Source organism: Phasianus colchicus, chromosome 3 (genome assembly GCF_987193195.1).
Source record: "Phasianus colchicus chromosome 3, bPhaCol1.hap1.1, whole genome shotgun sequence".
Taxonomy (NCBI): Eukaryota; Metazoa; Chordata; class Aves; order Galliformes; family Phasianidae; genus Phasianus; species Phasianus colchicus.
In genome coordinates, this window is record NC_143438.1 from 80,262,501 (window position 1) to 80,280,385 (window position 17,885).

Consider the following 17,885-nt stretch of genomic DNA (forward strand, 5'->3'; position numbering starts at 1 on the left):
ATCATGAGAGAATTGAAAAATGAAAAGCACATGGTATTACTGCTACTGTTGAATCATTACAAATCATTCTTAATAAACAGAACCACTCTATAAATACTGAATAGCCAGCACAACCAAAGGGATGTGCTAATTTTTTTCAGTCCATTTCTCACAGTGTTTATTCACTGAGTAATCCCAAATTTTTGGCTTTCTCTGTGTCGATCTTTCAAAAGCACAAAATGAAGGTGTCTACTGTGATTTTATTATAGGTTTTGTTTCCTAGTCACCAGTTGTCCTGGGATACAGTATTTTGCATGAGAATTCATTATACGATACCGCAAGTATGTATTGACTTAACCCCTTATTTATAGAAAGGCACAGATTTTAGCCTAATAGTAACTATTCCTACCGACTATTTCATACTAGAAAAACATATTTCCCCAAAAGTGCACAATCATGTGAGAGTTGACTAACATTAGGGATTTTTTTTTATTATTTTTCCAAATGGAAAGGCTTTTTTCTGAACAGTTTCTAGCTCTACCCAGTCCAAACTCTACATCTCATAACTCTGTCTACAGAAAATTGAATCAAGAATAAAAACCCCAGCTAGGTTTCTATATTTTTCATGGATCCAGGGGAACAGGGGATGCTTATCTCAGTGGAAAAATTAATGTCACTCATAGATTCACACTCCCTCACCTTCCTCCCTCTCCTGTCCTCCAGATCATCCTTTATCTTCAACAAGTTTGAATTATCTCTATTTTCCAATATTCATTAATAGTGGTGAAACATAATGTTTTAGGGATTTTGTTCAGCTGATGTAGAAAATTAACTTCCTGTCTTGCTTCTTAAAAATTGAAACTGACAAAGGCAACTCACCCCATTTTCAAAGAAAAGCAAAAATGAGAATATTCTAAAGTAAGGAAAGACCCAGACAACCACAGCCTTGGCACAACGGAGTTCAAAGACCAAAGATGTCAAAATTGTATACAAAAGCAATTCTTCTTTGAAAGGTGTCGGCATGGTTTCACCCATCAGCGTAAACCTAACCCAGTAATAAATCCTTTTACTAACCATATAAAAGTTGCTTTGTTGACAAAATTTAAAAATGCAAGGAATTAATTTATATACCCAGTTAACACACACAAAAAAGAAAAACCTATTTTTTTTCTCCTGAAAACTACGCAAATTCGTATTTCTAAACTTCCAATGTCATATTTCTAAAACTCCAGAAGTGATCAAAATACTGATTTGAAGACAACTCAATTACTGTTTTTCTAAACAAACTGAACTTATTTTAAAGAAGGGCATAAGAAGCAGCCAGTGTGCAGTTTCCCCCTTTTAATTTACTTTTACTTAAATATTATAATATAATGGTCTTATTTACTGCGTACGATTTTAAGCTTATCACCAAGCTTTTTTTGACCTTTATAGAGCTTTTTACACATACTACTTTTGCAGACCACAATTATTATCATAGTCATTATTTACTATTAAGTAGTCAAAAAATAAATGAAAATTATTGGTATTCTGATAATGCAAAATACAAATGGCTCCTCTGGCCAATATGTTTCTGCTCTGCTAAGAACCACAGCAAGAACTGAACTGGGATGTAACTAGTGAGATATGTACAGCACAAATTCCATTGCTAGCCAGATATATTTATATTTTTAGGTATATTTTTACATGGAGAAAAGTATAGACCTGCCATTCACAACGAATACACAACAAGCAACAGGGAACTTGTCATTCTGTGACTGCTTCTCATACACTTAACATCTGATATCCGTAGCTATTCATGTTCTGCAAGGTACAAAGGACTGTGGTCATCCTAAACTGCATGCAGACTTTTAAGTGACAGACATATCATTTTATAATTAGAGTAACTGTAATATTTTAAGATTACTGACTTCATTTTCAAAGCGCTTTTATGACAAGTGTATACAGAAACAGACACGTACAACTTCAGCACACAAGGAATAGAACGTTTATCTTGCTTTTTAACTTCTTCTGACATGCTGCTCTCTTTACATGAATATATGTTATGGTTATAAATGTTCTCAGAAAAGATAATACAGAAGAAGAGCTGACCACCCCTTCCATTCCAGTGAAGTTTGTCTGCCAGTTCCTAAAACTTCAGACAGGAAGCACCCTTAGAAAACACACAGTGGTGACTCCAGGAGAAAGGCCCTTATTTGTCTTCCAGCTCCTCAGTTTCAGAGCTCTTCTAATCTCAAATTTACCAATAGTGGAAAAAATATACCTTGATAAAAGAGGAAGTTGGTAAGTTCTGCAATTACAGCTTTTTTTTTTTTTAATATGACAGAATACAAATTATTTGGTGTGATGAATATTCTCCCCGTTATCACCCAAGCTTCCCTTTTCTCTTTTTTTTTTTCCTCTTTTTGCTTCCAAGGCAACCATACAAGTGTCAAAATCGATATGTAATTACGCTGTTTTACCAAAAAACAGAGGTTACTTTTTATTAATATTTAAGTAGTTTTCATATTCTTAGATATTTAATAATGTAAAATCTTGCTTAAGTGTGTACTGTCACATCACCTCAAAATCTAAGAGGTGATTAGCTGTTTTGTGTAACAGATTACATGTAGCCTTCTAGGGTTCTAAACCCTCGCTCTTCAAATGCATCATCAACCTGCACAATTAGCAGGAATGATTAAACAGAACTCAATCAGAGCTAAATAGCAAAAGTAGAAGCACTTACTTACTAACACTACACCAATATATATGTTGTTTGCTGCCAATAAGTCAGAATGTTCACCTGTCAGCTTAGGTCTGCAAGCTTGAATCTTTCAGTTCTCCCTGGATATTTACTTTTATTTTCCCATGCATTCACTCTGAAACTGAAGAAATCTTCTGCATGCCTAATTAAACACAGCACACTTGCAATCAGGAAAAAAAAAAAAAAAAAAAGAAAGAAACAAAGAGAGCTTCCTACCCGCAGTAGGGACTGGGATTCATCCTTGGCCTTGCCATCCCCGGATCCAGGGTAGGGCTGGGTGAGCTGCCCGGCTTTCTCCGCTGCTCCGGCCGGCACCCCCTGCAGGAAGCCCTTGCTCTCCACAGCCAAGCCATACATGGGCCGTGCCAGATGGGCAGCTTCTACATTTGGACTATCCCTTAAAGGCTTTGGCTGCTCTTGGCCAACGGACACTGGGGTCAATAAGCCCAAACTGGTCTGTGTGTATGATGGGCTCCCTCTCAAAATGTCTGTTCCTCTCCAGGGCACGTTGCGAAGATCATCACCGGGACTGTCAGTCCAACCTTTCTCCTTAAGCACTTCCTTATCTTCTATCTTTTCCCTCTTGACTATGCTGTCAGACATGGGCTCCCCCATTTTGGGGTCTGGATTAATCAGACTGTAGACCTTGAGATCAATTTTTGGCTCTTCCTTGATAGCCGAAACACCGTGACTGTCCTCCCCATTGGCTGTAGTGACGTCTGTCTCCTGACAGTGCACGGTGTTGAAGTGCTCGAGTAGTGACTGTGTGTCCACAGCCGTGAAGCTGCACTGACGGCACTTGTAGCAGTTGTGTACTCTCCTGGAAGAAAATGAGATGGGCATTAAAGTGTGTCCCCTCTCACCCTTCCTTCTCTCGCTGGTTTTACCTAACAAGATGAAGAAAATCAATAAACAGAATGAGTCTCTCTAATAAAGTAAAGGGGTTTGATTTGGAGTCTGATACAGTAGGGAAAAATTTTACTGTTACCTCTCACACACTGCAACAGCTTCCTGTTGATTGTTTGCCAGAATGCACTCAGCACTTTCCACTGTGGTAGAAATAATGAGTAATTTTTTTTTCCCCAACCCAAATCAATTAGTTAGAACATGATAGTTTTCTTTGGAATTAAAAAAAAAAAAATACTCAGGATTAATATCAATATATGCTAGAAACTTCAAATGCATAGAGAATTCCTTTTCTTTCCAACTGTTTCAGGTACTTTCGGTTAACAAGGACCATTTTGAGTGGAACTCCAGTTAACTTAAGATAGGAATGCACCAAAGGCTGGAAGGATGCACCCAACAGATAACATTTATTTGTCCTCTGCGGATATTTTGAGACAACTTTAAAAGATGCAGCTCTAAAGTAAAAGCAGAATAGTTGGCTGTCTCAGTACAAACTGTATTTTCCTGTCAAATACAGAAATGCTTGGGTAAAACCTATGGAGCAGTGTGGAATAACATGCCTTCCTGTTTTCATTCTAGAAGCCTATATAAAGTACAGTATTACTAAATTATGTAAAGCATATGTTGCTACATTAGAACAGCATGTTACTATTTTACCCTATCTATCAGATGAACAGTGCACTTTTTATGAGATATGTAACATTCCGTATAATTGTTTATGGCACAGAAGTGGCCCAAGCTCTTTGTCTGCATCAGGCCCCACTGCACCAGGCTCGTACCTATTATGGGTCCAATACCATCCCAGCCCTTCCTCAAAATGTAAACGATCTGTGAAAGGATTCTCCCTGCAGATTCATTCACACATCCACACCCCGTGCACTCAAAAGCCACAATAGTGTCTTTAGCCAAGCTAAAAACCGAGCCTTTTACTGCCCACACAGAACAAAACTTGTGTAAGAAATGTGTTACTGCCCTGATAACTCAAATTGCTAGAATTCACTCTTCTGAGGCCAAATTCTGGTTTCAGTGAAGTCAATGGCAAAACTCTCATTAACTTCAGTAAAAGCAGGATTTAGCTCTCAGTGTATCTGTGGAACTAGAATGATATACAAAATATTCCTCTTTAAATATGATAGTTTAGAAGAGACAACTTGCCAAACTTACAGAGAAGCCCTTGTCTTCCTTCTTTCCTCTTGTCAAAAAAAAACAAACCATATGTTATTTACAGTGTCTGATTTTCTTTCAGTTGTGTCAGCATGCAGACATGAGCACACATTCAAATTAAAGCTTTTTTAGCACTTGTCCAATATCAGTTTTCTTTTTGTCATTTTCCATATTTATATTCATTTTAAGGGACTAGATGGGCTCATTCAGTTATGTGAAAAATAGTCAGCTATTCTCCATACACCCTTATGGCAACAAAATTTACTTGTGGGAAAGAAAGCTGTAGGTTAAAATCCTGTTCTGGCTGTGTTCCTCTTTTTTCATTCTAGTGTTTTATTAAAATTGGCTCGTCTCTCAGTGCGACACTAATATATTCTCTCTTGCAACTTAATTCTTCTCTAAACCAAGCCTAATTCTCTTCTCAACCAAAAAAAAAAAAAAGACGAGTGCTATCTGATCAAAACCATTTTACTAATACAAAAAGCCAAGTTTTAAGGAGGGTCGGCCCTGTAAAGGTGGGATACCTTCAGAGAAGTCCAAGTTAGACAGGGGCTAGTTATCTGAAAAGCCAAGTTAAACAAGACACCATTTGGGGCTAATGGCTCAACCCCATATGTTCTCCATGTGAAAGTTTATCAGTTTATTAGCCCTAAGTGTCTCTTGTTTAACTTGGCTATCTCAATGCCTAGCATCTTTCCTAGCTTAGCTCTCATCTACCAACATCACAACTCCAAACAGCTGATTTTTTTCTGCCTAACTTGCCATTTTTTTCATTCTCCCCCCACAATTGCTAAATGGTTTTGATCAGGAGCAGTAAACACCAAGAGCAGAGTCATTCTTACAAGGCCACAACTAAATGCAGAGTATTAGGTACAGTTGGAATTGGATGGCTCAGACCCTGCTGTAATCACTTTTCTTAAATTAGGTTTGTTAATTTAAAGGCATTATAATCTATTCAAAGAGAATCATGAAACATTTTGTAGTTTTTCTGTGAAACTATGACAGAAATTGGAGAACACCTGAACTGATTTAGACAGGTAGTAAACCAACAAGCTTTTTATTGCAGGACATATACGTCTGTAGTATGTATTACTACTGCCATTATAGATCTTCGTATTTTGCACATCCTGTATACTGTTTTATCCAAAATCTCCATAAAGCAAGTTAAAGTTTGGAAATGTCCAATCTAAGTCAGAATCTAAAATAAAATAGTAAGCAGAACATTGTTAAAACCAGTAACTCTCATCCTTTTCCAGAAAAATGCATGAAAAGAAAAACATTTTCATCTCTGATTTTTTTCACCTCACTCAATCAGCAACAATCATGGAAACAAGCTGGCAATCTTTTATTTCTTCTTATACCAGAATTGAAATCAAGTCAATGTTTCTAAAGGCTCACGTTACAACTGGAGTTGTGCACAAAATCCCCCAAATCTAAGCAAAAAATTGTAAAAGTTCAAATTTGCCAAGTACACAATAAGCACTTTTCTGATATTAAGTTTAAGTTTACAACTAAACTTTGCTGTTATCATCTGAAACTCTGAAATCATCAAGTACAATATAGTATACTGGTATACTGCCAATCAACAGCCAGAGGAAAGGCATTTGAGGAAAATCTCACTATGGAAGAAAATTATGTAAATGAAGATGGAAATTGCATTCTCTTTATGGTCTTGCTCATAAACCACTCAAGCAAGCTAAGAGCAGTTTCAAGCCATGAGCTGGTTACCACCTTGAATGTGGCACTGGGATGTCAATGACATAGCCTGCATTGATGCCACTTAGCATTATTATTTTCACTACCAAATAAATCAAATTCTTGATTATTCATGGACATTAAAGCGTTTACGTCCCAATACCAAGATTAAATGTCAAGGAATTCCAGCCAAATCTTTGCTACTCTGTTACATTCTGATAACTTCACAAAATTCTGTCATTATTTACTTGTACTGAAAAATAGAAGTGTCTGGACTAATGCTCTCAGTCATATGTCTGATATTTTGGTGGTCATGTGTGGAGACACGAGTTGGATTCAATGATCCTTACAAGTCTCTTGCAACTCAGGATATTCTATGATTCTCTGATATCTGAATTGAGGTTACAAGATGAAAGGATTCTCCCTTGCAAAAGACTGAAGACAAGAGATTGCATGTCTTTTTTGATACGTTTGTTATTCATATGAGATTTCTAACAGGCTATGTATGATATTCTTGACACTAGCCAGTTGTGAATTAAGTCTCGTTGACATACTTACAACTAGTCTGAAATATTGCAAAACACCATCCTCTAAAACAATTTTTTTTTTTTTTTTTAATTACCTGAAGATACAAAGACATTCCTATGCTCCAGGGCATACAAAATATTCTGGATGAAGGTTTGACTGTTGTATCACTTCAAATTCTTTGCACATTTTGAATTTCATTATGAATATAATAATTGTGAGCAGTTCTTGTGAAGAAATGGGCTTGTAAAAAAGTCTGCTTTGGAGATGTGCGCTGCACTCATACTTGTGGGGACAGGAAAACACACGGGAGAAGAGCACAGAGCAAGAAAGGAAACTCAGTGGAGGAGACAGAAAGGGAGGAGAACGGGAAGAGTGGAAAGCAAGGCTGAGATAAAAGGAGAGCAAAAGCTATTGGCAAGACCAATCAAGTTCAGAGCAGTGAATTAAGGTGTTAGGAGGATGGAAAAGGTCCTCACAGCTGCTGCTGTAGTTTGACGAGTGAAGGTTCCTGCTCTGCCAGAAAGCAGGAGCTGCTGGGCCTCATTTCACACATTTGCCCTTGGTACCTTCTCATGGAGCCTAACAGCTCCACTTTTCTACAGTCTGCACATCCCAGGCCCTTCTCCAGCTTCTGCTGCCTGCTGGTGCCAAGGTGACAGCAGCCATATTTCCGTGTCCTCAGCACACATCACTGGCACTGGGGCATGCATTCTTCACTGTGGCCTAACCCATACCCCTAGGTCTCCATTCACCTCTGAGAGGGACATATTGTCTCACATAACACTCTACAGAATTCCAATCATTTCCATTTGCAAAAAAAAAAAATCTGGTTTTTAGAAAAATGAGTCTACTCCCAAACCCTTATCTCATTTGCAAGTCAGTTTCTTTCAATCCTTTGCTGTTGTTTACTGGATAACAGTCACCAGATTCTCTTTTTAAAGAAGTTTAGAGCACTTTTCACACAGCATTTGTAATTACCATTAGCACTGATCAAATGTTTTCTGTTAGACTTTTTTTGCACTCACGATTTTCATGGAAAAAAAATATTTTTTGCCAAAATGAGAAACTGTACTGTTTTCCCACATTTAAATCAAAATTCCCAAACTTTAATAAATAAATAAATAAATAAATCTTCTGCAAGAAGTCTTTTTCGTTTTAAGAAAAAATTCAAAATTAGAAAACAATTATTTTGGAGCAAACAGGAAAATAATCTCTAAGCTGAGTTATCTGAGATCCAATATTTCCCCAAACAGTCTACATGATTTTTATCTAAATTACATGTTCTGGCATCTTTCAGCTCATCAGAACAGCAGACAGTTTTGAAAAAAAAAACAAAGCCTGAACTTCACAATGAACACACAGAATACCTGATACCTCAGAGAAATAATGCAAACGAGTGGTAGCAGAATCAGTAGAAAATGTAGGCCAACAAACCTTCTGGGGATTTGTTTGAGTAAGCACATTTTAGTGAGGTTTAAATACAAGTAAACTCAAGTGCAATGTGATTCATTAACTTCAAATTTAACTGAACAGCTCTCAAATAATCATGTCAAGAAAATACTGAATGAGCTCTAAATGTTAGCATACATTCTGGCAGAAAAAAAATGGAAAGAACCACTTTTGCAAATTCTAACTGTTGCAAATTGTAACTGTTGTAAATACATGCAAAGAAATAATTTTAGGACACAGAAAAATATTAAACAAACAGAGTGAAATTGTGTAAGTATGGCCGAAAGGAAACCCAATTAAAAAAGCAAAGCAATTATGTATCTTATGTGTGTGTATGTTTCAGAAAAAAAGAATGCAGACCAAAAAAATACACAACAGTGCAGCCTAACATGTTACTGGGATAAGCTCTGACAAAGCCTCAGAGAAAACCAGTTCTGTGTATGTCACATAATTCCCCATTACATAAGTTTACACATTATATGAATTCTTCAGCTTAAAATCTGAATTCATCTGAAGTAATCCTTATTTCATAAAATACATAAAATTTTATACATAAAAATTTTCATTAAAATTTCATAAAATACAAAAAGGCAAAGGAAGTGTGCATCAAGTATATGTCAAAAAAGGAAAAAATAATATTAAAAATAGAAGCTACAATGCCTTACAGGTTTCTCTATGCTTCAGTTCGGTATAGTAAAAACTATGAAAAATGAGGCATAGAAAAGCAGTAAAATCTACTAGGTATTTGCCATTACAAAGTATCTACCAAAAAGTGAACTAACTTTGGTGATGAACAGAGGGAAAAGAAGAGCAGCAGTACACGTCGAAAAGAAACCAAACTTAAATTAAAAAGGAGATGGGAGGGCAGGTTAGGAGAAAGGGAAGGAAGCTGGCAGTTGTGGGGATTTTATGCTTTGCTTTGACTAAGCAACATCGTCAGACTACTCAATAATGTGGTATATTGAAGGCTTAGAACTACATTGTTCAAGTGGTTTTTAAACAGAATAGACTAATTTTAGACCAATAAGTTGAAATTCAAATGCTTAAACGCATTTCTCGATCTTCAAAAGAGCACATCACGTAGCACTTCCCACTGACAACTGCAGGAGCTGTTTGTACAGTGCTGAGCACTCAGGATGGAAAGGGTATCAGACTTACAGTTTTCAAAGTCATGGCTTCTCCTTTCCTTGGGAAAAATGATTTTAACTAGGTGTTCTCATTAAAACTTAAATTAGCAGCTGCAGCAAAATAAAAATGTTTTTCAGTCAAAGAGCCATTTCAATCTTCCAGTTATTTAACCACTAAAAAAAGATCGTGCCATGCCCCAGCGGCGGACAAAGTGCTGCCTATGGAGTTCTACAGCACAGCTCAAAGCTGCTATAATAATGTTTGGAACTTAGATACCACTTTTCATCTTCAAAGCAGTTTACAAACATTAACTAATTAATCCGCACAACATCCCTGAGGCCCACTTGGATCAAAAATGGGGCACTGCATGCTGGGACCTGAATCCTCCGTGGGCCCTAGCACCAAATTAAAGATGAGCAATCTGCTCTTTTTTTTTTTTTTTTTTAAATAGACTCCTGATACATTGCCAATGCAGCCCTCTGTTGGGCAACATTTGGATGCCCCCAGCTTTAATCTCTATTAAAGTATCATGCCCCAGTCTGCCTTTGTTAATTTTGGATGTCTTGGAATCTATTAAACATGGCACGGTTTCTTGAGCTTTTAACAAAGCTTTAGCTTTGAAAATGCATCTTCTTTTGTCTTCATTCTAGCTGGCTTCCATGCAAAGATCTTTTAGATGAGACAGATATTGCGCTTTCCGTTGTTGTTGACGCATTAGCCTTAACTATTAACATATTCAGCAGGATTTTCTAATATTTAACACTGCTTTTGCAGCAGCACTGTTGCTTTTTAAAAAGTCTGGGAGCCAGCTCCTCCTGCAATATAAACTGGACTGCCAGTTTACAACAGCACAGGAACTGGCCCAAGAAGTTTAGTAGGGAGTTGGCTGCCATCATGACATTGTGTCAGACTGAGTCAGGAGACTGGCTGCATCCACCTCCAAATAGGAACATTAGCATTTAAAATAGATAGAATGACACTGTAAAGCAGCAATACAAAAATAAGCATCTGCAAAAGGATCTTGGAGGATGACATCAACAGACAAAAGAGCGTCTGCTCCCAGTGTGAAACTAACACCAAAACAGCAGTGGAATGCTCTTAAACTCATTATTGCATTGCTGGACTTGGGAATGGAAAATACTACAAAAAGGTAGTACATTGAAGCACTGTTACGAAGCATGAAAGGATTCACAGTCTATCTTGGAAAGTAAAGCCATTTGTGTTCCCCTAATGAATGAAGATGCCAGCTTTCTGGTTAAAAGCCTAAAATAAAATAGTACCTAACAGACTCTGGGTGGAAAATAGTTGACCAAACCTCAAATATGCTAGAACTTCAACATCTATACACAAATCCAAATCTCCCTCTTCACTGCGCAGGTTTGAATGTATAATTAAAGCCACAGACTGAGCTGAAGTTTTTCCAAAACGAAGTGGATGTTGGATTGGACCCTGGCTATAAAGATTTATATCTAGGCACATTCCTATTTTCATTTCCAGCTTCCTCAGTTTCAGGGATCAGCGACATTTAATTAAGGAACTAGGAGGGCTGTGTGCTTGGTTCCTAGTAGTAATCACTTTAAACTTCACTGTACCTGTAGTGTCGGGAAATCTCTTCTTCCACCTGGGTGGTAAAGTCACATTTGGTACATGAGTGTTCTTTGTTCTCCTTGAGAGTCAGCGGCCCATCTGCGCCTTGCAGGGTATTTGTTTCAGGTTTGACATCAGACACTTGGGCTTCATGTGCATTCTCATAGTGAAGCAGGAGAACATCTACGTCAGGAGTGGAGAATGAGCACTGATGGCACTGGTGTTTGACTCTAGAGCTTCCTGTCACCCCTGGAGACAGGTGCAAAAGCAAGAGAGCACAGTGGGAACAATTACTTTTTCTGCAAGCAAATGGATAAGTAATTTCTCCAAGGTGCTTTTCTGGGCTGCAGAGGCCTCGGGGACAGAACTGACAGTGCTTAATGGTACACTTATGAATGTTGTGTAGCTGCTGATAGTGACGAAGAAGTGGGCCCACCACTATTACATCTGGGCCATGGCTCTTTGAGTACCTAAAGTCACAGAACTGACAGTTGTAGCTTGTCACCATGCTGTCCTCTGCTCCTTTGCTAGTCAAGTCTTTCTTTTTTGCCACACTCGCACCCTTTTCTGTCTTTGTCACTAACTCCCCATCTGCATTTTTGGCTAGATCATTCTGGTTAATGACAGATCCCCTAGAAAGCTTATCATTCATATCTGGGTGATGGCTTCCTGACTGGTTTCCCCCATGCTGTTTGCTGTAATGTTCTAATAGTTTCAATGAGCTGGACGACTCACAGCTGAAACTGCAAAATTTACACCAGTAGTAACTGGTTGTATCGGTACCATTTTGTCTAGCAGAATCTATTGGCTTGATGGGCACCGAATATCCAACTGGTGTATCATCTCCTGCTTTTACAGTGATTCTGTCTTGCCACTTCCCCAAGTCTCCAGAATCACATGGTCGAAGAGTAGGACTGGATTTATTGGAGTTTTTCTCTGAAGTTTTACCAGAATCAGAGGAGGGAAGGGCTGCTTTCATTTTGTTTGGGTGAGTCTGTAGGAAGTGTTGCTCTAGTTCAGTGGACGAGTTGCCCATGTAGGTGAAATTGCAGAATTTGCAGCGGAAGTACTTGGTGTTGCCTTGGCAATCTGGAGTTTTCCGCCCAATTCCAATAAAGGTTCCACCTAAAGTAACCTGTGAATGAAGAATAAGGTCATGTTAACACTGCTGTAGATACACTCGCACAGCAATGAAGAAAAAAAAAAAATAGAGCAATAAATTCATAAGCCTATAAATTAAACAAGGACACCATCATTTGCATTTGTGTGCTTGCACTAACATAATGTCATACTCTCGTGTATTTAGCATCTGCTAATGAAGATTATGTTTTGCACAGCTGAATTCCACATGAATACTAAGCACTTGGAGAAACTGGGGCACAAATCTGCAACATGATCTGAATTCAGATTTCTCCAAGAGGAAGAGACTTTCTTCACTAATTCACTAAGTCATGTTATTGACAGAAGTTGCAACAGTCAGCTCCCAAATTTCTGTACTCTTTACAGAAGGCTTAGCTGAGAGTTTCTATCTGGTGTGGAACAAAAGTATGAGCTCTCAGTCTTTTTCTTTCAATACTCTTACATGTTTTTATGACATTCATGCTTAAATGCCCACGAGAATTGCATCCTAAATATGAGCAAATAAAAATTGAATTTAAAAGAGTGAAGTCATTCTGTTTGGGTCAGAGCAAGACCAACCCTTCCAAAAAAACATTTCTGTAAGAGTATCCAGTATCTGCCAGCATGCCTTTTAACAAAGCTATAGTGACTGGTGTCTAAAATGAAAGGTGGTTTTCTCAAAGATTACTCAGTGCAGACATTCTCCAAGGATATCTTCTCATACACAGAGCCCAATTTAGTTAAAGAAGGATGGAAAAGATACACTAGAAAAATGGCATGTGGCGAAGAAAAATCTTACCACACCCAAGTCTATGACATCACTAATTAAAAAATAAGATAGGCCTACTTAACTACTCTCATGATCTCTGAGCAAAATGGTCTGCAGGAAGGAAGCAAGGCTTGCAGAGTTTACACTGCTGTGCTGCGTGTTCTCAGAGCAAGCAGGCCTGCCCTTCCCAGGAGTGCAACACTTCTGCCTCGTGACATCAGGGGAGATTTGCTGCTCCCATATAACTGGTTTGGAGGCCAAAAAACAATCTCCTGGCTAGTGTCACCACTGTTCTACTTGTTTTCCCGAACAGCCAACAATATACAGCATCCAGAAAATAATTTATCTTCACACCCAAAATCCACAGCCAACTACTCCCTTGCCATCAGCCAGACTACACTGCTTTATGAAGGACACAGCTGGAAGCTTCCATGTACCACAATCTCAACTTCTCTACTCAAGAGATGCCTTAAAGGCAAAATAAGATTTCTATAAAATTTCCACAGAGGGTAAGATCCTCCCAACCAGTAAGTGCATTACTACATTTCTGCAGGATTCAGTTGTGATGCATTAGGCGAATAGTGTAGTTATTTTTCTTCTTGTCCTCAACAGCTGTGCCACAAGGAAAGCATGTGATCACTGCTCATTCAGTATCACACCATACGGAAAGACTCAGACATACAGAGCATGAAATGTAAACATTTTTAAATGCATGTAGTATAAATGCCTTTTAGCCATTTAGCTCAGAAAATAAGACGCTATTCTTTGTATTCCATCAGAACTGAACACCAGAATAGTGAGTCAGTGAGCTGCTAAACTGTGGTATAATAAGCTGCTATGCAGCCTCTGATTCACTTTTTTTTATGTAAAGAAAGCACAATTCCCATATGTTGGTTAAAGCTTTTTCTTGAATAAACTGGAAATTGCTTTCTATTTGTTTAGGAAACATATCTTAATAGGCAATGGAGAGCTGGAGAGCCCAATAGCTAGAATGTGACTCCAATAATATTTTTACTTAAACTAGGACTCCAACTTCTGATAACAAGTCATGAATTTGATTTTGAAAATGTTCTGTGGAACATCTGCACTGCAGAAGATATCTTACTTTATTCATTTTATGCCTAAGAAGAATTAGAGACAAAACCATACTGAGTGTGAACCACTGACAACAGTGGAATTTGGGCTTGCTCCATACTACTCTGGCACTTGAGGTCTCTATCCACTGCACTGTTTCAAAGTCTCAGTGTTGCTGAAAGACAACTTAAAGAATGCATGGCAAACAGAAAATAACAGCAGTTCTCTGTGTGACTGTTTTAGTTGCAAGGTGATCTGTTTTTGCTCATTTAATTAGTTATACATATGTTTGATGCACACATAGAAAACTGGCTAAAATGCTTCACCTTAAGTGGTTCTAATAAGTAAATACGTTCATTACTCTTAGTTGTCCATTCACAGAGCCTACAGATAACAAATGTATTTTACAGACACTCAGTAGACATTAACTGGAAATCGGGAGTGACAATAATCCCTGCGGCTGCTCATTGCTAATTACTGTTATTTATGAATGCTAGAAAAATAATTATCAGTGCAGCATTTTGTACAATGGACTGTAAATCATGGTATTCTTGTAGCTTCCGATAATCCTGCTTAGTGGCCAACACAGGAGATTTGTGTCCTTTGCTAATACGTCCTTCTCTTCACCAGAAGAGGATAAAACTGAACAAAGTACTCACATACTACTATGGTTTAGCCACTGCAATGGCAGAGGGGAACAATACATTTTTCACAGCAGTAGAATGTAACTGATTACCAGTCATTGGGCTGGCATTTCTGTGACTACTCTGCCACAATTCAAAATAATGTGTCCTAGGAGAAGAGTATGTACGTGAAAGGCAGCACTGGGTCATTCATGTTATTACACTCAAAATACATTTTTCATGAATAACAAAACCTACTTAAAGCTTTCCTGGGGGGTCATCAGGTAAAAAGATGAAAAGAAACTGTCTCCCACATAACGACTTGGAAGAAGCACTTGATAGCGATGGTATGAACTGAAGCTGTTTCAGCTTTTAGCCAGCCAAATCTGGATGAAGCCTACACTTCTGCCAAACTGTGGATTCATGCATTCTGCTCAAGTCTTGGCTTGGCTTTCAAACTTTTCAGTTATGTGATTACAGGCACCAAACTCCTTCAGTGTGTATGGAGCTATCCTTAATTTCCTGCTTCCTCTGGTCTCACCCAGAAAGAGGAAAAATGAAAGAAAGAAAAAGAGAAAGGGGGAAATGAAATATGTATGCTTACTTTATAAATCAATATTCACATTTGTATGTGATATCGAAAGTGATTACACCTAGTATTTACTCCCATATTTTATTCTGATTCCAGCAAAACCTCGTCACCCGCTTTGCCCTCACAATTCTGTTTTTTTGACTGGACACTTCTCCCCAAAATAAAGCTGAAGAAACCAAACAAAAGCAATACCAAAACTCTGCAATCCCAATCACATAGTTTTAAGAGTCACAAACGCAGGTAGAACTTGCGCTGGAAATGTAAGACCACCTCCAAGTCAACAGTTTCTTCAGTAAACACAGAAGAGTCATAATTTGGATTTTAGAGGGAATCTAATACACAACGTATCTATAAGGGCAGGGGAGGCCTGGTTAGTTCTTTCCTTCACTGTCACTTTCTTGTGAGATCTTGAGATTATCATTTACCCTGTAGCACCCCAATTATGGGAATACAGTAGGCATTATTATGTCACACAGACAAAAGGGGCTATTTAAGATAGGTTTTCCATTACTGCATTTGAGATGGCTGCACTGATATTCTTCCAAAATTGCTCTTCAAGGTCATGTCCCAGTTGGGAATTAAACTGAAATATATTTCACAAAAGCACTCCCTGAAACTCAAAAGTCCTAACTGTTCATTTCATCTATTAATGTGGAAAACTATAAAATTCCAGAAGTTTGAGATTAGATTTACTGCAAGGATTGAAGCTTGTGTGTTCATACAATTAAGCTATCTCCTCACGCACCACGCATATTTCTAAAAAAAGCCAGAAAGAAAAGATAACACAATAATTGACAATATTTCAAAACATATTTTCTACAACATGTTGGCAAGTACTTCAACAACAGTATAATTGCACTATATGTTTCCAACAGATATGTCTGTATTACCTTAATTATACAGACCAAAAACAATGATTTCATGGAATTGATGGCTTTGGGCATGGAAAAGTATTTTCACTTTTGTCTTTTTTAAAAATGTTGCTTCATATTTGATCTGACCTTGATCCAAAGGCTACCCTCTTTTTCCTCCCACCTCCTTTTTGAAGTTCAGTCCTGAATTTTACTACGTCAAGGGAGTTTAAAAATATTTCTCTGTTTACAGAAAATAAAATAAAAAATACCAAGACAACACTGGTCAGCTCCTGTAAACATGCTTCACGAAGAAAATATCACCAGGAGAAACTAGGAAAGCAGCAGCTTATATCCACACAGGAGATTCAACCATAAGACTTACTTGCACAGGAAAAGCTGCCTCTGACCCCTGGTATCTGCTGCAAATGATTAGAAACTAGAGCAACCGTCTGCACTGGAACAGCAAATGATAACAAATCATCTTTTCTGATTACCTGGCTTACTTCTTTGGTTAATGAGGAGGTGAAAGGCTCAAGATCCCTTACCAATCTCCTGAGCCATCCAGTCTGCCTTTGCCAATTACTCTTAATCTTCTAATCCCAAAATATTTTCTAATGTTCTTGTTTATGCATTTGCTTTGTGCAATACAGCATCCAGAACATTTTAACCATCCCACATTTATGAAGTTCTTCATGTTATGCAGGCCAGAACAGATTCCTGGCTTTCATGCACGTTTGTGTAACACCACCCAGCTCTCTAACCTCCAACATGGAGAACTCACTCACTCTCACTCTCTCTCTCTGCATGTAAAACTAGGATAATCTTCAGAGCACATCCACTCAAAAACTATTTACCATACCCTGTTTATTTTGTCTTTAGATAGAATTATGTTGCATAAGTGAGGCAAAGGCTCAGGGCAAACTTCTAGCTTTCTGAGCTATTCCTATTTACCAAAACAAGAAAGCATAGTATTGGGTCACACTCAAGGGAGGTGACTGTTACCCTATATTCTGCCCTGATGAGGCTCCAGCTGGAGTACCATGTCCAGGTGGGGAGACTCCAGCACCAGAAGGATGAGGAGGTGTTGAAGCAAGCCCAGAAGATGATCACAGAACTTGAGTATCAATCTTATAAAGAAAAGTTGAGGAAATTGGGCTTGTTCAGCCTGGAGAAAAGAAGGCTCTGAGGAAACCTCACTGCAGCCTTCCAGAATCCAAGCGAACGTGTATGCAGGAGGAAACAAAATTTGTACATGGTCTGACAGCAACAGGACAAGTGGGAATGGCTTTAAAGTAAGGGGGGAAATTTAGGTTAGACGTTTGGAAGAAATTTTTTACCCAGAGGGCGGTGAGGTGCTGGAACAGCTACCCAGAGGAGCTGTGGATGCCCCCTCCCTGAAGGCATTCAAGGCCAGCTGGATGGCGCACTGGGCAGCCTGAGCTGGTGGGTGGCAGCCCTGCCCACGGCAGGGAGTTTGGAATTTGATGATCTTTAAGGTCCTTTCCAACCCAAGCCATTCTATGATTCATTTAAAATCAGTATTTTCTTCTCAATATCTATTCTGATTCCATTAAAGCCAGTATGGCTTTTTGGTATTAGAATTTTAAGTTGCAGATCAGGATATTTTTGCAACAAAGATTGTATAAGAACAGTAATAGGACTTAAATTAAGGTCA

At 38.3% G+C, this 17,885-nt stretch overlaps 1 protein-coding gene across 9 annotated transcripts in view; it reads right to left on the minus strand.

Moving 5' to 3' along the window:
• TRPS1 (transcriptional repressor GATA binding 1) overlaps window positions 1-17,885 on the minus strand; it is a 210,998-nt gene that overhangs the window by 144,733 nt on the left and 48,380 nt on the right. For 8 of the 9 annotated variants that reach the window (XM_090137922.1, XM_090137920.1, XM_090137918.1 and 5 more), the window contains 2 exons: window positions 11,185-12,314; window positions 2,939-3,542 (listed from right to left, as the gene is read on the minus strand). In XM_090137922.1, the coding sequence (XP_089994048.1) occupies window positions 2,939-3,542; window positions 11,185-12,314 (1,734 nt within the window). The remainder of the gene's footprint in view (window positions 1-2,938; window positions 3,543-11,184; window positions 12,315-17,885) is intronic. The other variant, XM_090137926.1, reaches the window with a different exon arrangement.